The sequence below is a fragment of the Hermetia illucens genome, chromosome 3, assembly GCF_905115235.1.
Source record: "Hermetia illucens chromosome 3, iHerIll2.2.curated.20191125, whole genome shotgun sequence".
Lineage (NCBI taxonomy): Eukaryota > Metazoa > Arthropoda > Insecta > Diptera > Stratiomyidae > Hermetia > Hermetia illucens.
In genome coordinates this window covers 123,919,914-123,942,383 of record NC_051851.1, presented here as the reverse complement: position 1 = coordinate 123,942,383, position 22,470 = coordinate 123,919,914, and the positions used below count along the sequence as shown (strand labels likewise).

Genomic DNA, 22,470 nt, shown 5'->3' with positions numbered 1-22,470 from the left:
AATTAGAAATATAAGCCTCATTAACGTTCACGCCCCTATAGAGGACACTGCAGAGTCGGAGAGGGATACCTTCTACGAGGCAGGAGAACGAACCCTCGATGCCTGCTCCAAATATGATATCAAAATCATAGTTGAGGATTTTAACAGCCAAGTAGGCGTTACGTTGGCTCCCGTAGCTTACAACAAAATAACAAATCGGGAAGCCGGAAGCTGGGCGCTTCAGGTATGAAAGGTTTTGTTTGTTTCTTGTGTGAGTATATTTGAGTGTAGAACTATCCCATTTGTACGTAGCCCGTTAAGAACATGCATTTAGCATATCAGACTTAGTACTTCGGATTGTAAATTTGCATGGTAAGGCAACTTTGAGCTACAGTAACTTTGTTACTAATAGTATGATTTTGATCAAACTTGGAGATAATATTATATTTTATACTACTACCAACTTTTATAACTCTGACATAAACTTAAGGGGGGTTTTACTCAATTTTCCCAAAAATACGGTAATATACTATTATTAACTTAATTTGAACAGATATCGATATACACATATACAGAGGCAGCTTCACGATTTTTTTCAGATTTTTCGGTTGGGTAGTTTCTGAGAATGGCTTCGTTAAAGAAATCATCATTTTGAACCTCTCTCACTCCCCTCCTTTTTAACGAACCTCAAAACTAAGACCGGCTTCGAAAAGTACTAATCGAGACCTTTCATTTGATACCCATGACTATATTTGGTGAAAAAAATTTTACAACCCCCTTTTACATGTATGGGGACCTCCCCTAAATCTCACCGTAGGAGGATATTACTCACTGCATGTCTGGAGGTCCTCAGTTCCCACCTTCTCACCAAATGTCGTGTCAATCCCTATAGCCGTTTCTGAGAAAAGTGCCTGTGACAGACAGACAGACAGACAGAGAGACCGACAGACAAACAGACATTGAACCGATTTTAATAAGGTTTTGTTCTACAAAAATGATAACGGACTGCGGATTATTCAATTAGCAGTGTCACACGAAATGGTTGTTGGAAGTACCTGGTTTGCGCGGAAAGCGGTCCCCAAACATATATTAGCCTCTCTAGACGTGACCACTTTCAACCAAATTGACCACGTGTTGATCGAACGCCGCCAGCTCTCAGCCTTGATGAATGTCAGAACATATAGGAGGGCTAATATAGGCTCGGATTACTCTCTTGTTGGTATGGTGCTCCGACCTCGAATAACAACACCACCCAGAATCCCCTCTGACAAGCATGTGAAAGTTAACACTGAAGCCACAACACAGCACACTCCTCTGCGCCACCTATAAGAGGGAAATGGATGCTGCAATAACCGTAGTCAATAGAGGTCCTAGAGGTGAAGCATCAACAAATGATCTTAAAAACCACCGGAAGAACATTATCATTGATATGGCCACAAACATATTTGGCCCCAGCCGCAAGAAAAGTCAGAACGGCTGGTTTGACTATGAGTGTAAGCTAGCTAGGGAACGGAGGAATGCTGCATACCAAGTAATGTTGCACTCTCAAAGAACGCGGGCACGCGCGGAGACTTATCACGAACTCCGTCGATCGGAGAAGCGACGCAAAAAGGAAGCTTGGGAGAACCAACAAGTCTGTGAAGTGTCTAGAAAAGCACAGGGAGCATCCGCCCCAGGTGCGGAAGTTTTACCAACAAGTCAGCAGGATGAAGCTTTATACACCTCGATCATCCTACCTAGACAAAGAGGGAAATCTAATTTCCGACAGAATGGGCATATTGGAGCGATGGGTTGAGTACTTGATGAACTACTGAACAACCAGAACATCGGCGAGTTGGAGGTCCCGCCAACTGAAGACGACGGACAAATACTGCCACCAACAGTCCGTGCAATTCATCGGCTAAAAAATCATAAGTCGCCAGGAGCCGATGGAATTACAGCCGAATTAGTTAAATATGGAGGCGACCAGTTGCACCAAGCGAATCAATGCCTGATGATTGGCAAAGAGGCATTATCTGTCTCATACATAAAAAGGGAGATATCACACAGGGCAGCAATTATAGAGGTATCACGTTGCTGAGTACCATCTATAAGATATTCTCCACTATCTTGCTAGACCGGATAGCCCCATACGCCCAGAACATCATTGGCCCATACCAAAGAGGCTTCACTCCAGGCAAATCAGCAACAGATCAGATTTTCTCTCTGCGGCAAGCGATGGAAAAACTGTTGGAATATGGATAACAGTGGCACCATCTATTCATCGACTTTAAAGCCACCTATGATAGCATAGCCAGGGTAAAACTGTACACGGCCATGAGAGAATTCGGTATCCCGACGAAATTGATAAGACTGACTAGGCTGACCCTGACCAATGTGCGAGGCCAGATAAAAGCAGCACTCATTCTCAAGACCATTCGACATCAACAACGGTCTACGACAAGAGGATGCCCTATCATGCGTCCTCTTTAACCTAAACCTCGAGAAAGTGATCCGTGATGCTGAGGTACAATCCTCTTTATGTCCACACAACTACTGGCCTATGCTGACGATATCGACATCATGGGAAGAACCACCCGAGACCTACAAACTGCCTTCATCCAGATCGAGCAGCCGGCGCGAGATCTTGGGCTGCACATCAATGAAGACAAGACAAAGTATATGGTGGCAACCTCAGCACCGAAAACCAACCAACCAGCAACATCAAACCGCACTGGTCAAACGGGAAGAATAAAGATAGGAGAATATATCTTTGAGACTGTTGATAATTTATCCTATCTAGGGTCGAAAATCACAACCGATAACAGCTACGATGATGAAATCCGCGCACAGTTGTTGTCAGCCAACAGAGCCTATTTCAGCTCACAAATGCTGTTCCGCTCCAAACGTCTCACCCTAGGGTCAAAACGTTTACGGTATAAGACAATGATCTTTGTAGTCCTCATGTATTCCTTGGAGACTTGGGTTCTTAGCAAGAAGAATTACGAACTCTTGGCCGTGTTCGAGAGAAGAATCCTCCGAAGAATTTTTGGCCCTCTACATGAGGATGGACGATTCCGTAGCCTACATAACGACGAAATCTATGAGCGGTTACGATGAGCGGGTAATTTAATCCATATGGATAAGAATGTTCCAGCCCGGAAATTCTATAAGATCAATATCTATGATAGAAAAAGAAGACGAGGCAGACCCTACCTAAGATGGAGCGATGCCGTAGGTCAGGACGCCAGACAGCTTTTAGGGATATGGAATTGGTGGACCTCGGCGGAAAACCAGGATGTCTGGAGTTCCTTATTAACACAGGCCTAGACCGGATACCGATTGTTGCGCCGTTGATGATGATGATAGATTATGAGATTTTTGACATTTTTAAGCCTCGAACACAATGCGTGAATCCGAGTTAATAATCAGATCGATTTGCTAAGTTTGATTAACAATCGCATGAAACATGTCAGCACTATTTTGTGTATCTCACAAACGCAAATTGTACATGCACACTCCAATTCAATTGTATACAAATTTAGAACGCAATCATACTATAAATATTTTACGAAAAAGTCAAAAATTATTTTTAAAAGTAGGCGATTTTAGCTTTTTTCATCTTTGGCGCTTCATCTAAGACTTCAAAATTTATTTATTCGATGATGTAATTTCCCCCGTGCTCTTGCCCCAGAAGAAAAACTAATGGAAAAACATGAAAACATGTAGGCAGCAACAGCATTGAGGAAGGAATTGGCAAGTTCGGCTAGCAATAGATAGCAACAAGAACATCCGAGCATTTCAGAATTCCGTTCTACTGCCCAATGTCAAGAAATCATTGCTACACGCTCGATAAAGCAGCAGGTAATTACCGCTGTTACATTGGATGACTAAAATAGATGTTAAATTATGAATTTTACAATTTATTATCATAAATGTTGATGCAGATGGAGTAGTTAATGAATTAACGGTGTTGCAGCGTTTGACTTGGCTTTGTAGATTTTAATGAATGGAACTGAAATGCGACACCCACGTACGGTGACAATGTGCCGACGATTGACTTATTTGGAGTTGATTAACTTTGAATATTTTGTTACAATTGTGGATGGCCTTTAAAAGTTGAATTGATTTCTGTTTGTTATTACTTCAGAGTGTGTGGTTTTTCGTTCTGAATTCGAATAGAACGGCTATTTCAATGTAATCATACAACACATGATATGTATTCTAAACAAAGTTAAATCTCTCCAGTTTCTCATCGGGCCAACATTCTTGACGGTTGTTCTCTTTATTTGAATTACGGTCGAATTTTGCTTTCAATGTATCTCGGCTATAAGCAAAATATCTACGTAGTTCGATACAATATTTCTAATTCATGCAAAAATCTGAAGGTTGGTTAGTATGTTATGGCGGACATATCAAAACAAACGTTAACGATTTTTTTAGGCATAGCTTCCTTTTTCCGCCTGAGAAAAATACTAACAAACCTTTCTATCAGAAGAATAAGAGATTGACTCTATAGTAAAGGATTTGCGTACACTGATTTGAGTTAAAAGTACGAACGTGTATCAAATATAAACGGGACTGATATTTTAAGGATTTGTGTAAAAAAAAACCTAATTAAAACCGATTAACTCTCTATGCATTTTTCTCCAAAACGGTCAAATCGATCCGAACGAAATTTGGTGGACATATGGGAACCATGAAATCCTATGCATACATGTGAAGCATCAAATGAAAGTTCTCGACTAGTCTTTTCCGAATCTGATATTAATAGTTTTGATATGGATTCGTAAAGTGCGCGAGTAAGGAGTAAAAATATGCATACTTAAAGTGGACCGGACTCATTTTCGGAAACTATTCAACCCAAAAATCTGAAAAAAAAAATCAGGATGGTGGTATTCCGATATCTGCTCAAATAAACTTACTTATAATATATTACCAACTTATTGAACTTCACTGAAAGCCCCCCTTAAGTTTATACAAGGAATATTAAATTGAATATGCACCGACAAGGGGATGCCCTATCATGCGTCCTCTTTAACCTGGCCCTGATGCCTGGCCGTGATGCTGAGGTAAATGCAAGATCCTCTTTAACCACCCGAGACGTACAAACTGCTTTCATTCAGATCGAGCAGGTGGCGCGAGATCTTGGGCTGCACATCAATGAAGGCAAGGCAAAGTATATGGTGGCAACGTCAACACCGAATACCAAACAACCAACATCCAACACCAACAACCAACAAGAACTTGTTTGCACTGATGAAGGGAACAAGTGGTTCCCGAAATATAAATACCCACACCAACGAAAAAGAAACAACAAGTTTTTATTACTTCAATTAATTAATCGTGGGAAACACCGCATAATTTCACTCTGATATATTATATGTTTTAGAATCTGAAAAGTTACTGGCAGGCCAAGTGCAAGGCCAAGTTTCCAATGTTTGGATGATGATTTCTGAAAGAGTCTTGTTTTCGTCCCATTGATGCAATAAAAAGCGAAATACTTGCATTTATGTTTACGTCTAATAGCTTCCCATTTACACTCTTCAAATGATTGTCTTCATTTGTCGCGTCTTCTGCTCGGATAACCAATAGAGTAGCTGTCAGGAAAATATTATTTTCTATTAGCGTGTCCAGCGGAGGTATGTAGAAGACAAGTGGTCCACTCTCGATAAAAGGTGTTCCTAAATGGGAATACGACTAACTATGTACCACCTGCGTGGCATGTATTCTAATCACTTGACATACCTAAAATATAAAATGAAAACACTGATGCTTCATTTGAAGACGATTCTCAATCTAGAAAGTATAAGAAGCTATTTTTCATTTTTTTATATTGCGCTGATGAAATCGTTGACGCAAGAACGAAATACTTGCACAAAATCGCATTGGACTGCAAGGAATGGCGTACATGCGCAATGATTTTCTTCCATCATACAAATTCATGCCGAGAAACGAGTATTCTTCGCTTCTTCCGTGTTGGACACGGAACGCCTGCTGCTGGATCGTATTAGTACTCTCATAGTAAATGAATGGAATTATTCTCTTGTGTCTGACACGTTAGATGCTGGATCGTATGAACAATTTTGTTTGTGCTGTGTTTGACACGATCTGTGGTGGATATGCTAGCTGTTGGATCGTATGAATAGAGAGGTATAAAAAATCCAATGAAAAAAAGGGATATTAAAGGGTGCACATAATTTTCTCCTCAGATCCCTAAAATTCTCAGTAAGGGCCCCGTTTTTCCGCATAATTGTTACTCAGGACCCGGTCTTCTCTCTAGGGCCCTGTATATAGGACCTGGATGTTTAGCATTTGCTCTGAAATATTTCCAATTCGAATAGTGCTACTGCTTGAAGAAGTTTTCTTATTTCAAGGCAAAATGTCCATTCTTAATTTTATTATTAAGGACAAAGTTATAGCAGGTCAAAGTTACTACATTCCCGTCAATTTACTATACGAGAGCCATAGAAATTAGATACTGACGTCATGATCAACAGAAATAGTTGACATATAGTACTAAACTCTCATATATGAAATGGTTACATGAAGTTGTTTTCTTTCCCCATTGCTTTTTAAGGATTTGGGTAACACAAAACCTTATCAGTATTGATTTACTACTTTACTTTTACTTACTTTTCTCAGAATTCATGATCCTACTAGGACCAAATTATGTTGTCAAAAGGTTGGAAGTGTAAACTTGAATGCATGCAGTAAGTGACATCGTTCTACGTTGGGACGAAGGGGATGAAGGGAATGATATAATCAAAACAAACCGTGGAAATGAGGGTGTGGTGGAGTCTAGAAGCTAGATTGCCGATCCTCAACTGAATTAAACTTTTGCCTTATTTACTACTCTAAAGTGTAGAGAAACTTTTCCAATTACTTCTTTTCAGTTCCGTTCCCACGTACTCGAGGAGGGCGATCAGACACGAGTCTGCAAGGGACTAATCTGAAGTGACTCTGCTACGAAGCCTCACCGGAGTTTATCTGGTACCATGGGCACTGGGATGGCCCTCTGAGAGCATATGCTCCAGGAGAATTCCTGGAGGATGCGTTCTCGGCCTGGTTATTTGCGGGTGGCCCCCTAGTGGGAGTTTCATGGTGGTTGTAGTTATGCCTACATCACGGGCAGAGCTCCTCGGAGCTCGAGCCTGGAGTTGCGCTGTACAACTCGGAGCCGTACTCCTTAGTTGGGGCAGAGGTATTAGATAGGCCTCGCATCCACTGGTATGAATGCTGAGCCTGCAATCAGTATAAACCAGGACCGCTGTGCTTGCATGGCGGGGCTCTGATTGTGGTCCCAAAACCAATCCGTGTCCGAAGAGGACCGTGGAATTATGCCTTCACGGCAGGTACTCACGTTAAACCCCCCAGGACTTTCATTACTTCTTTTCGGACATTTTAAAGCACGGAATATAAGTATGTAGCTAGTTTTGAAAAATATAAATTATTAAATAGCTCATATTCTAATGAATAGATAATGCAGTGTGTAGTTCGATGGATACGCCACTTGATACTAAGCTATAGTAATTTGATTTTGTTCTCCACTTTGTAGATACATTGCACATGCGAAATTTTAAATGTGCAAAATGAGTGTTCTTTATTTTATATGCATTGATCATTGTTGAAAATAACAATTGACCCTGGCAATTTATGATTCGAGAGGTTTGACTTTGGCTGAAATCTCACTTCACAGCACCAACTGCACGGTAAGTATATTATATTCAGCACTAAGATCATAAGTTTGTTAGTCTATAATCTTTGGAAAAGTGGAATTCCTCTCTACAATCCAATCTTGCTTACTACTTCCAATCGCATTTTTACCAATTTCCATGTTAGGTAGTCTTAAAAACAAAAATGATACATGTTGGAAATTGAAAACTGACAGGCTCCACTGGAAAACATTGATTAATGGGGTTGCTGACAATCCTCCAGTTTGCAACTCCCACGAAATTTTATTTTTCAAGAATGATTCCCAGAAGAAAGCTATTGGGAATAAAAAGTAGAACGTTGGCATATGTGTTATAAACATTATTCCATTGCAATATGTTCGTGCAGCAAAGAAGACAACATCTAAAACGTCAGCTAAATCAGCTGAAATTTTCATTCAGAAGGCAACTCGAATTTCAGGCCTCACGCGGACAACAATATTACATTGCGCTTCACTGGACTATGTCCTGCTGTCTGACGAAACCATCCAACATAAAACTTTTTAACACGCTTTTTAGCGAATTTGGTCTCTGTTTATGCAATTTGGAAGGCATAATCCTCTACGATCCTTCAAACTATCTTGGACAAATGAATGAGTTAAGGATGTAGCTTCAAAGCTGGTTAACTAAAAATTTACTACTACTAATGGACCAACTATTCAAAAATTTCAGTATCTATCTGCAGATCTTAAACAAATCATAGGCAAGAATCTCGTCATTCCAGGTATGTACGACCTTATGACAGCAGTTCCATTTGTACACAGGTTGTAATGTATATGTGTTACGTATGTCAGACTGTACGAACTTAAGTGGGGTTTCCGTAATTTTACAAAATACATAATATACTACTATTAACTTTATTTGGATAAATCTGGAGCGAAGAGTATTTTTGGTTCTACACGTCGTATAGAGACAATGTAGTGACTTATTCGGTTGAATGATGGTTAGAAGATTAGCTCACAACTACTGTAGCTCTGCTGACGTGTCCCCTCTGTGCTAGTTAGGGCCGAAAACGTGGGTCGGGGAGGGTGGAATTTTCTGGAACATTTTTCAGTTGCGTAGTTCCTGAGAATGGGCCGATAAGTTTAGTGATCACTTTCTACTCCCTTTCCCATTCGGCATATTTCCAACTAATATCAAAACCAAGACCTGCTTGGAAAAGAATCAGTGGAGACTTTTTAGTTGATATCACATATGGCTTTTGCATGTATGGTGACCTCCCTTAATTTCAAAATGGAACCGCTACTGAGAAAAGTGCGTGTAGCAGATAGACAATGCACCGATTTTAATGATTTATTGTTTTCCACAAAACCTTAAGCCAACCATCCATGTTCAATCCGCTCATAGCCTAAACAAACATGTCTGTCCAGTTGACCGAATCATTTTTCATTCGATCACCGGCCGCCTCAACAGTCAAGACTGACAGACTAACCGTCGATCGAATGTGGATTTAACAGATTGAACTGAACGTGGATGACGGGCTTTAAAAACTTGGCTACCCATTTAAAGTGCTTGAAATAGTTCCAAAAAATCATACTAGAATTGGATTCTGGATTGGATGCATCTCGTCTGTGAAGTAGAAATTGAATTTCTTTTCGGGATTGTGAGGAATTATAACCTTTAAGTTAAGCATGGTATACTTGATGGTCAAATACAGTGCTCGGCAGGTATCAATGAAATTTTGATATTAGAAGAAAAGAACAAGAACACATTCCACTTTTAATTGATACATGAAAAAAATAGGGGTTTCGTCCAAGCTAACCGGCTCTGCCCAAAGGTTGATTGATCTTAAATCTTTATATTTGAATTCAGATTTGACTGTAAATATGTTTTTTATTGCTTTCAATATCCAGATTTCAAATTTATCTAAATATTAGTTCTTAAAAGGCTAAATATATTATACATATTTTTTTCATTGTAAACAATTGTGAAGCGTATTATCGAATTTATGTTCGGGATCACAGTCCATTCAAATTAAAGAAATTTAATTTGGTCCAGGCTAAATATACATACCGGTGGCCATTTTCAGCGTTTGCCAGATAATCACTCTGAGGAGTTACACAAAATCCTACAATTTTGCACGTATAGTTTTGGTACCGAAAATATAAATCACCCAACACTTGTTATTTTTAAAAGTCACAAATATAACAACACATTTGGCAAATGATATAATTAAAGTTAATTAAAACCCACTCAAATCAAGACCGACCGAGAATACTAGCTTCGCTACATGCGTGTACAGAGAACCTACGTATACAATACTATTTTCAATTGAAATGGAAGTACAAATACCTCCTTGCTTAGCTTAAAATAATTTTTTATCCAAATGGGTATGGTCTCCACTTTGAGGAGTCGAAGCTTGAAATCTTAATCGCTTTGCATCTGACATCCGCCAATGAATTTCATTCTATGACGTCATTTTATGCACTATATATGGCTAAGAAAGAAGTATCCATGTCGATATATTTTATGAATGGAAATTTATCTGTTATTCAATTTTCATCCAAGGTGCATATGCGGTCAGCAATTTGTTTAAATTCATTTAATTTTATATTTTCTGGAGAAGCTTTCATGGAAGGCAAGCCTGTATTACTCATCGTGTGTGCTATATTTGTTTACAGTACAATCAGTATTTACTTATTTCTCAAGGTATTGTATACGCCATGTGCGAGGGCAAATGTTGATTTAAATAAAGCTTAGCAATACGCCATGTTTCGTCTGCAATGTTTTCGATGTTTTTAGAATCGCACTAACGGAAAACTTTCAAAATCTTAGTGAAAATAAGCTTTTTCTTAGTAGAAGCTAGAACCGGATGAAGATATTTCTAAAGCTTTCATTCCCGATTTTCTGAGGTGGGTTTACTTGGCAATGAATTGTAAAATGTTGTAAGTTGCTCTAAAGAATACAAAAAGCTTATATATAATATTCCCACAAGTACAGGGAGCAACCGCACCAGGCGCGGAAGTTTTATCCACAAGTCAGCAGGATGAAGCCTTATACACCTCGATGCTCATCCTGCCGAGAAAAAGAGGGAAATCTGATTTCCGACAGAATGGGCATATTGGAGCGATGGGTTGAGTACTTTGATTAGCTACTGAACAATCAAAACATCGGCGAGTTGGAAGTCCCGCCAGTTGAAGACGACGGACAAATACTGCCACTACCAAGTTTAGGAGAAACATTCCGTGCAATTCATCGGCTAAAAAATCACAAGTCGCCAGGAGCTGATGGAATTACAGCCGAATTGGTTAAATATGGAGGCGACCAGTTACACCAAGTGGTTCATCAACTTGTGCTCAAGGTATGGGACAGCGAATCAATGCCTAACGATTGGCAAAGAGGCATTATCTGTCTCATAGATAAAAAGAGATACCACATAGTGCAGCAATTACTATAAGATATTCTCCACTATCTTCCTAGGGCGGATAGCCCCATACGCCCAGAACAGAACAGAAAAACTATTGGAATATGGACAACAGTTGCACCATCTATTCATCGACTTTAAAGCCGCCTATGATAGCATAGCCAGGGTAAAACTATACACGGCCATGAGAGAATTCGGTATCCCGACGAAATTAATAAGACTGACTAGGCTGACTCTGACCAATGTGTGAGGCCAGATCACTCTCAAGACCATTCGACATCAACAAAGGTTTACGATAATGGAATGCCCTATCATGCGTCCTCTTTAACCTGGCCCTGGAGAAAGTGATCCGTGATGCTGAGGGAAATGCAAGAGGTACGATCCTCTTCAAGTCCACCCAACTACTGGCCTATGCTGACGATATCGACATCATGGGAAGAACCACCCGAGACGTAGAAACTGCCTTCATCCAGATCGACCAGGCGGCGCGAGATCTTGGACTGCACATCAATGAAGGCAAGACAAAGTACTTGGTGGCAACTTCAGCACCGAAGACGAATCAACCAACAACATCAAACCGCACTGGTCAAACAGGAAGAATAAGGATAGGAGAATACAACTTTGAGACCGTTGAAAATTTCTCCTATCTAGGGTCGAAAATCACAACCGATAACAGCTACGATGATGAAATCCGCGCTCGGTTGTTGTCAGCCAACAGAGCCTATTTCAGCTTATAAAAACTGTTCCGCTCGAAACGTCTCAGCATAGGGTCAAAGCTCTTACTGTACAAGACTATGATCTTGCCAGTCCTCTTGTATTCCTCGGAAACTTGAGTTCTTAGCAAGAAAAATTGCGAACCCTTGGCCGCGTTCGAGAGAAGAATCCTCCGAAGAATTTTTGGCCCCCGACATGAGGATGAATGATTCCGTAGCCTACACAATGGCGAAATCTATGAGCGATATCATTATCATCCAGTTGTGGATAAAATCCGGCTCAATAGGTTACGGTGGGCAGGTCACTTAATCCGTATGGATGTGGATGATCCCACCCGGAAAGTCAATATCTATGGTAGAAAAAGAAGACGAGGCAGACTCTGCCTAAGATGGAGCGATGGTGTAGGCCAGGACTCCAGGCAGCTTTTAGGGATATCGAATTGGTGGACCTTGGCGCAAAACCGGGATGTCTGGAGTTCCTTATTAAAACAGGGCTGGAACGGATACCGATTGTTGTGCCGTTGATGATGATGAAAAGGGATAGCAATCTATGGGTTAGCAACCTGCAAATTGCGAAAATTATTGCTAACAGAACGTCAACAACCGCTCGGATGGGAACTGATCTGACGGCATCGACCTTTGGCTATCGAAAACGGATTATGATTAATAATAATAATAATAATCGCTGGCGCAACAATCCATATTGGATCAGAGCCTTGAAGTGTCTTAGAGCACTTCATTCAAGACCGAAACGGTACACTACAGTATACTGTAGAAGGCAATGTGGTCAGCATTAGGCTCGCCCGAGATTATTACCCTGATTTGACTCAGGTACTCATTCACAGCTGAGTCGACTGTTATCCGACGTCAAGTCACGATACAAATTCCACTGCCACTAGTGAGATTTGAACCGTGACCTTCCGTACGATAGCTTTGTGCTCTAACCACTCAGCTATCCGGCCTGTATAGTACACGTTGAAAATCCTGATGGCAAGGTGGCATCCTTATCATCGGGAACATTTTTCAATATCCGACGAGATAACGAATTCCCGCTTTCTTCAACGAAGCAAGATCTGTCCCAAGTCAGTTGTTGTTCCCCCTATCTCCTATCCTATCTTTCGCCGTAAATGGTAGTATGATTATGGATTATGATTGGTTTCTAGAATGTGCGCATGCTCCTAAACTATGGTATCGTGGGCTCCCCCAATGCTTGCCTTTCTTCAACTTGAGCGGAAAACCCAACGATATAAGCTGGACATTCTGGGTTTCCTCTCCTTCTTGCGGCATTATGCTTGTGTACTCTGGAAAGCCTAGAGGTACCAGACACAAATTCAGATGCGGAAACCGGTTTCTGACGGGATCTTGACTATAAGAGCCGGAGCATTGTGTATTGGTGTGCTCTGTACCAACGAAGACTTACGATATAGAGGAGGCGTATGCTCTTTTTGAGAAAATACGTGTAGTTCAGTATGGCTGACGTGAATGTCAACGTGGGTTTTGATAACCCCACCTCTTATGGATGGTATGGTAAACCACCGTAAAACGCAGATACTTGGAATTTCATCATCCACAAGATACAGGAGGAAAAAAGAATTAACAGTGATTTAGGAAACGTCAACAGTGGGGTTTTTGGATTAATTAGGTAATAAAATTAACTAGAAATTAAGGTCTGCATTTAGGTATTTAAGGACAAATTGTACTATAAGCAGCTCAGACAGAAATTCACCGAGGAAGAGGATAACTGGTCCTGGAAATACCGGTATATGAGGAATAAAAAACTCATTATGCGGCATTAAAAAATAAAATTTGTCTTTTTTTTTTATTCATTAGGTCACTGGCGCTAAAGGAAGTCCCTATTTCATTGGAATCGGTCGTTAAAAATTCTGTTTTATTCAGATTCAATCTAAGATCGGGCACTGGACGAGGAGTGGTGGGAAGATGCTTCTTTAATGAAGACCGACAAACACACGAGCGGTTTCGATATACCCACCAGACTTCCAACTTTACTTTTCCGATCGTGGGAGAGCAATTTAATCAAGCGCACTAGCTCCTTTGGCACTAGGTGTAGTCGTAGAGCATACTAAATAAATTCGTGTGGCACATGGTCAAACGCCTTTTCTAGATGCAGAAATGCAATGTAAACAGAGCGATGCGTCTCCTGGTGTTTCTACATTAGTACCAGTGAACCGTGTATTGCATCAGTAGTTTCACAGTTCTTGGCAACATAGTTTGATTCATCGTCGTTTGAACGATGTCATGAATACAGTTGTCAATAGCCCGATCGAAGAATTCACTGAGTTACAGTATTAGGTCTCAGCTCTTCGGTTTCCACAGCTCAGTTGCAATATCGTCTAGTCCTGTTGCTTCCCTCAATTTCATTTGTTTGATTGTTTTCTCAACTTCAGTGACACTGACGGGAGGAATTGCTCCAAAAGTTGGCAGTCTTTTTGGAAATGTAGGATGAGCAAGTTTTTCTGTAGAACTCGAAATATTTCTACCATTAATCCGTCTTACCTCGTGGATCGGTAACCAAAGTACCGCTCTTGTTATTAACACACCAGAAGTATTTGATATCATATGTGTGTTGGTGTCGGCTTTTTACAAGCCGATATGGATCTCTCTCGTCATCCCAAGTGGACAGTGTATCCTAAAGGTTTTTGTGATGGGCTGCTCGTGTAACAACGGTCGCTTTCTTTGCTTCACGGTTGGCATTCTTGTGAATTTGCCTGATGGCCAGCATATTATCGTCGAGAAATTTATGCTAGAGGTGTTTCTTTTATAGACTTTCATTTGGACATTATCATTCCTAGTACCTCGGTTGATGAACCGCTTAACAGGCTTGGTGACCTCGTTTATAGGTTGCATAGAAGATGGTGTTTTTAATTTGATTTCACGATTCTTCGATATTTGTAATGGTTTTCAATCGAATAGATGAGATCAGTTCTGCTCTTTCGTTGCAAAATCGCCACCATTTAATGCACTCTGATTTATCTGTGATTTGAATCACAAAACAGCAATCAACGGCCGATGTTGAGGTGGGATGGTTTCATAGGGAACGGCTTTGCAGTCAGTGACCAGGATAAAATGTCGGCGAAGATGAAATAATCGTTTGGTAAACAATGTATCGACAAATACAACATCATGAGTGTCCGGAAAATCGACTATACACACGATTCCTACATGACCGTTAAGTAGTGACGATCGACGGGCATGTTACAGGCCCTTGTGTCAAGTAGTTGCCAGAAGGCGTCTTTTTCGGCATCAGGTCGACCTGTCTGTGGTTCGTTCGACTTCTTTAATGGCACCACAGAAACGCTTTGAGATGGCAAACACGATATTGAGCGTGGGCTACCAAAATTGAGAAATTTATAGCCATTTTTACCGCGTTCGCGTTCTATGTCGCAGCTTTTAGCACCAGATCATCGGGTTTCTGATAGTGCACAGATATCAATGCGCTTTTTCTGAGTTCGTCGGTCTTTCCAATCAGGGTTCAGACTAATTTACATATGCTTTAACGCCGTCCATGCGTCAAGACCACTTGCTAATCTCTCAACAGGACCGGGCCTGTCCTGTCGAATCGACTGAGGTGAATATATCAACACTATCGTTTTTGTTTCTAATGTTCAATGCCATAAGACTTATCGCGAAAAGAGATCAGGTAGGATTTAGCATAGTGAGTAACTCCAACGATACTTTATTTATTTCTTTCCGTGAACTCATTTTATTTTTGTTCTACTGAGAATAGTACATTGTACGTTAACCACTCCAAACCCTCCTCCCTTATCTGGCATTGGATCAGCTTGCTATGCAAATAACCCTCAAACGATCTTTCTGCGGGACTGTTTACTGCAGTCTCCCAGTAAGTAGAAGAAGCAGAAGATTGTCAACATTCCGAAGAAGGGTGCCCGTCTTGAATGCAACCAATGGAAAGGCATTTGTGTGCCCGCTGCCGTCGCAGACATTAACTAAAGTAATCCCCGAATGTATCACACAATATCACAATTTTCGCTCTGCAGTCTACTGTACCAATCGCAAAGAGTCCCTTCGGATTCCACAGTGATCCGTGGAACTTAGATATCACCGCTCGACCTGCTTTACTGATATCGGGGAAGCTTTTGGCAGTATTTTAAAGGGTGAAAATCGCACATTCTCAGTAAAAATCTCTTAAAAAAATGGTGTACGACGTAGATTCTTCGAGGAATTCGAAGCCCGAAACGGAGCCAACCAGGATTATTTGTCTTGTCTTGTAATCGATACTTTTTCTTGTCGTTATCAACATCGTTCTTCTTGCTGCCTCGACTGGAAAATGTACGCCTACATCGATGATATCTGTTTAGTCTCTCAACGGGACTGGATCTTGGCCAAACTGCTCTGTATTTGGAGGAGGGGGCAAGCAGAGTCGGACTGAAGATAAATACTAACGAAACCAACATTTAAAATTTGACTCCATTAATGGAACATCGAAAGGGTCGAGTAGTTTGAATATCTTGGAACCGTTATTTCTGCTGACGATGCAACCGTGCTTGTGGTCGTCCGACGTATTAACAGTGCTAAATCCTTCGCTATTCTGTCCGAAACCTGGAAATGTAGTTATCCCAACACCAACATCAAGTTGAGGCTACTCCGAGTCGGTGTCGTCTGTGTGTTCTATATGGGAGTAGTAAATGAAAAGTGACTGCCACTTAAAACTTTCAGAAATTCATGTCTGCATCGCATCATCGGGGTATTCTGACCTGAGCCAATAACAAACTGCGTCGTCGGCATTCAGGTCATATACCCATAGACGTGTTGATTAGACGACAGAGTGGCATTAAAAAAGGGCGACAATTCCATTGACATGGTATGGAACCTACTACCTCAGGATGACCGGTGAGCGGGTAGTTCTATAACTACGTAGCGTAAAGTAGTGGAAGACAAGTACAAACTTTCCGGGAAGTCGTGAAGTGAATTGAAGTAGTGAAGCGAAGAAACCAACAATGATGGCGCGTGAGTGTGATAGATGGATTATGTTTCAGATAGGGTTTCATGGCGATAATCTTTTCTATCAACATTGACTAATTTTTACGTGGCTGTCATGTTAAAATCTGCCTTAGATGCGTGAAGACTACTCAAAGACTAGGATCACATATGGACAGGAATTTCAAAGAGACCAATTATTGGACCATTGGATCCTGGAAACTTATACACCGATAATTATTTCAGTTTTCTCCCAAAAGATTACCAGAATTTTTTAGACGATTTAACACTGAATATCTATAAAGAAATACGGTTTCAACAAGATGGTTGCTAGCGTATTGCGCTCGACCTGTTCGGAATCATTTGGATAGAGTGACCCAGGTATCGTAATATTTTTCAATTTTGCTTAGAAAGGGCATCTTTATAAATAACTTGCCTATGGTGTTGTAAGTCCAAACGCAGAGTCCGCAGAGTTGCATCTTTTTACCGACATTATTTCTTCTTGTTATTGGTGAGGTTCTTCATGCTGGCTTTTCCGGAGGACGTGGAGAATTTCAATGGACGTTCACATCTTTCCCCTAAAAAATGATGACATTTACTTGCTTTCATCGGGTCATGGACCTTGCCAACTGGGTTTAGGTTTCGAAAGAGAGGCAAGCAAAGTTGGACTGAAGATAAACACCAACAAAACCAAGATTCTCAGTCTGATAGGTCATCGAACTGTCTCTATCTACATCAATGGCCAGAGCATTGAAGGCGTCGATTAATTTGTATATCTGGGAAGCGTGGTTTCTGTCGGCGGTGGTATCGAACTACATGTTTCCTAGCGCATTAACAGCGCTAGATCCGCTTTTGCTACCCTGTCCAAAATCTGGAAATGGAATTATCTCAGCACCAAAATCAAGTTGAGATTGTTCTGTGCTAGTTTCCTTTTTGTGTTGGCAGTCACACATAGAAGGAGAACTCTACTGTTACTCAAAAGCGTCAAACCTTTGCTAACACCTGTCTGCGCGATATCATCAGAGTATGCCTGATACTAGCAGGCTTTGCACTCTCACGCACTGTGATCAGAAGGCGGATAGTACACATTAACGAGAGGCGACAATTGCATTCCGCCATGCAGTGGAATCCACAATCGCAAGATGGCTGACGAATGGTAGGCCCAACCACATTTGAAGCAGAAAAGTAGAACAGTGCAGAGATCTCAGAAAATCGTGGGCGAGCTTAAGTATACTTCGGATAATCGCGAACGATGGGGCGTAGGTGTGGTTGACGCACTATCCCCAACAAGGGGTAAATGGCAACCATACAGTTCCTGGCCAAAAAAACAACCAACACTTATAAATTTCATAATTTCCTGTAACTGTCTTTGCCCTTTTTTCTTGGGTAGATCCGCAGCCTAATAATATTGATTCGTCGGAATCACCTAATTAGTTAACGGTAATAAAATGAAAGGCTGGTCCTTTTTCAAGGTTAGACAATATAAAAAGAGGAGCAGAGGTGTGAGAGGTGCCAGTTATTAATGTGCTTCAGGTTAATTAACAGTGTTCTTTGATTGGCTTAATTGAAAAATGTGTATTCGTTTTGCTTCGATTTTAAGTGAGATTGGTATAATTGCAATCATTATGGTGGGCCAAAAAACGAATATCTTCGATGAAAAAAAGTGCAATTTCTGCTGACAGCAGGAAATCACTCAATAAGAGAAATTCCTCGCCTTCAGGGAGTTTCTTTTTATCTAATGGTCCAGATCTCTAAACAAAATAAAGCAAAATTCATTTATGATATCTTCAGAGTGGGCATTTTTTTGAAGAAAAAGAAAAGAAGATTAAGTCTAAGCCACAATGGAAAATTGTGCCAGTTGCAATTGCAAATCGCAGGGCTCTTTTGTAGGAGCTCAATAAGTGGGTTCATGATGTTGGCGTAGAAATTTTGGAGTGAAATTTGCGAAGGAGATTGGAGGATGTCGGCTTTCAACGCAGGCGTTCAAATTTTTGCTCAACACTAAATAAAAACGACATAGTGCTTGGGTATAAAATGCAATATTAACAACGAAAAATTCAGTATGTGGTTGTGAGTGCTTTATCCTTAATAACTGCTTCGCAATGATGTTTCATTGCCTTCAAAAGCTTTTGACACCTTTCAACAGGGATCGCTTCCAGAAACGTTCTACTGAAATCTAAAAATCGGTGTTATTTTTTAGTTTTTTTCGCAACTTTTCTAAACAGTTTTTGACATCCGTCTAAAGATTTTCCATTGGATTGATGTCAGGCGATTTAGCAGTCCACTCCATTACGGAAAGTTCGTTGTTCAAAATCCATTCTTTAAATTTTCAGCGCGTATGTTTTGGGTCTTTGTCCTGCTAGAGGATCCATCCTCTTAAGAGATATTTCGTACTTAGCATACGGGAGTATAATTTCCTGAAAAATATCTGCATAGGCAACACTATAGGAGGAAAAACAGGCCCATACCATGATGGTAGCTTAAGGGTTTGAGTTGTCAAGCGAGAATTGTACTCACAATTTGAATGACCTCGAAAATATTGTCTTGCACTGACCAACAGAGACCAAAAAGAGCGATTTAACTTTCGTTTGTCCGTAAAATATTTATCGATTTTCAGAGGAGCCGTTCCGCATATTGTTTGACATATCAAATTCTATGTGTTGCTGCCAAAAATGATTCGTTTTTTGGACTTCAGTCGTTCAAATTAGGATTGCTCAATGTGTTTCGAACTCTTTCAACGCATGTCTTCAAATTGCATATAAAACTTGACGATACATTTTACGTCCGGAAGCGACAAAACCCGTTTTTGGACCACGAGTTTCATTTTTTTTGTAGTTGATTGCAGTTGCAATCATTTTGGCTGAGCAAGAAAAAGGACCTCGAATATTTTTCTTGTTTTACCTCCCTTGATCAGCTTCCTAATCAAGAGCCGCTTCTCGGAAATAAAATGCGTTCCACGTCCTACTTTATCAAACAAAAAATTCTTTTTTATTTTCCTTATTATCAATTTATTGCTTTGGTTACAAATTTTGTCTATTATAAGGAGAAACAATCGCAAAAAAATGTGGAAAAACTCCCCAATGCTTGACGTTCAGTTTCCGGACTCTAAATCGTGGCAACTCGAAATAATAAACAATCAAATTATGCCCTATACTTCAAATAAGAAAAAAAGTAGTCTATAAACTATAGTTCTCCGACTTCTATCTGTAGTCCTTCGCGTAACGCTTGTCAACTACTGAGCCCAAAATTAAAAATTTTTCAGATAATGAAGTAAAATATAGTCTATAACCCAACAATCTCAAAGTGAATAGTTATGAATACTTTTGTATTTAAAATTCCCAATATGAAATGAGTTCCTTTCTCTATCCAAAGTTGTAGATACAACTAAAGAAATACCACTGCAGAAGCGATCTGCAGAAGCGATAAGTTGTTCCCGAAATATTGACGTATGTCGAATAAAAAATCACTACATTGTATCGACAAGCTGAATGAACACATCCTCAAATATTTGAAAAAGAAATATGTTTATTAGCAGCTCCATAAAACTACATATATTAGCTTGTCTGACAGAAAACGAAACTGTAAACCACTTGTGATGTTTGTGTGGTTCATGCCCACGTGTTTATGTTTTCAAATATTCTTTCAGGATTTATGGTTATTAATAAACGTCACATCATTTTGGCACTTGAAAATAAAGAATACGACATGCTTGATTTAATTTCCGGCAAAACAATTTTCCTTTCTTATAATGCTTCTCTATTTGTCGAATGAATATCACATCAAGTCTTATTAAGTACTTCACTCAAAATTAAACTAACAAAAAAATGTTTCAACTGTTGATTCAGAATTAGCTATATACAATATACTCTTAGAATAAAATGTTCAGAGATGTCATGTCACCTCCGTGATTATCTCTAATTTCTAGGAAATTCAGTGCACAAAATTTAAATATAATTTCATTACGAAATTTGAATTTGTTTCTCTGAATCATAATTATCAGTAACCGTACGACATTCTGTTGTATCTCTAATAAAGCTCCACTAAGAATTAACACTGCCTAAAAGATGCGGCGAGTTGCTATTATACTTACATGCTGGTGATATTCCCTTCTGTTTAAGTGTACAACGATAAGGTTGCCTTGCACCTGGATCAATTTTGCCATACATAGTCCGATCCATCTTTTCGGCTATCAATTATTCAGCACTATTCAAAACCAATATTTCGATTATATTTTCTATTTTTCTCTTTTTAACACACCAACAAATATCGATCTTATCTTCACCACTTATCTTCCCTGAGAGTTATACACAAGTATACATAAATGATATTTGTTATCACTCTCCACACTTCATTGAGTCCGTTTTATTTTAGTAACACTCTGAGCAATCACCGACTGGTATAACACTCGAATAGTGTTATAGTCTAAATGCAGTGACACGAAAACCAAATCGACAAATACAAACGGCCAGGTTGACGAAACTGATTAGTGTGGCCTCACCTTATTACAGGAGTGCACTAAAGTCGTATCGCGTTAAGCGAAAATCTTATCAAAGAATAACGCTCTGAGGTATTTTAATTTTATTCAAAATGATGGCCGCAAACTGTGATATTTGTAAGAAAATGAGCAATACAAATGAGAGAATAACTTTTGTGAATATAAATAATGTGAACCGCGACGTACGAAAAAGTTAAATACGAATCGTTTCTTTTTGATTGTCCAAATTATGTGGCGAAAAATTTAATACTTCAAATTTTTTTCAAGGCGATAGAACAAACATCAAAAACATAAAATAAACTATCCCCGAAAGACTGCTGACTAACTAGCAGCATTAAAAAAGAAATGAATATAAAACACAAATAAAAATAAGCACATATAAACATTAGAGAAAAAATAAAATTATCTACACCCACTTAGATTTTAGGTTATTTCCACGAAAAGAAGATTTCGTTTCGCGCCAATGGAAAACGCCTATTTTCGTAAAAATTCACATACTTGAATTTTTCTTGAAGATTCAGAAACTATGACCGACACTTCAATGTGTGATTTGTGTGACGTGACATATGAAAGATAACATTCTTTTTCAGGAGGCTCAGAGTGAAATGAAAGCGCCAAAATATCTATGGCGACAACAGTTTCTCACATAGCCAGACAAAAATCATGGAGGAAGCAATGAACGCGTATAAATAGAAGTTGATATATTTGATGAATTACCTACGTGACAGGAGAAAAGAACTCCCCAGGCAAGCTGGAGGTGAAATAAAAAGTTTGAAAGTTAAAGTTTATTACCACTATTAAGTCAAGAATATATGCTGGTAGAACTATTTTATATTGGATTTGAAATTAAACTGATTTCTTAATTGTGTGGTCATTTGGGAGTAATTTTGTGGCGGATACATCTCTGCTTCACAGGTGGGAAAACTGAAACTATCAAAGCCAGAACAGAGCAGCTCCCTGAGTTCTAGGCAAGCAAAACAAAAGTTCTCCATAAAATTGAAGAACTTGCAAAATATTCGTAAAAACTAAACAAACTAATAAATAAACAAGTCGGAAAACCGGAAGCTGGACGCTTCAGGTACGAAAGGTTTTGTGTATTTCTTAGTACGTAGCACGTAATATATCCATATATTATGTGAGAGTATCCACTTTCGGGTGATATTGACATTCATAGTCTTCAATTTTCAAAGAAGCAACAAATTTGAGGTATTATAACTTTGTTAGTAATAGTGCGATTTCCACCAAACTTGGTAAGATCATGCTCTATATTAT

General features: G+C 39.6%; 1 protein-coding gene across 1 annotated transcript in view; it reads right to left on the bottom strand.

Moving 5' to 3' along the window:
• LOC119653165 (transforming growth factor beta-1-induced transcript 1 protein) overlaps positions 1-21,236 on the bottom strand; it is a 65,997-nt gene extending 44,761 nt beyond the window's left edge. Inside the window, exon 1 of the mRNA XM_038057708.1 lies at positions 20,794-21,236. Coding sequence (XP_037913636.1) covers positions 20,794-20,881 — 88 coding nt within the window. The 5' untranslated portion in view covers positions 20,882-21,236. The remainder of the gene's footprint in view (positions 1-20,793) is intronic.
• Positions 21,237-22,470: the final 1,234 nt, after the last annotated feature.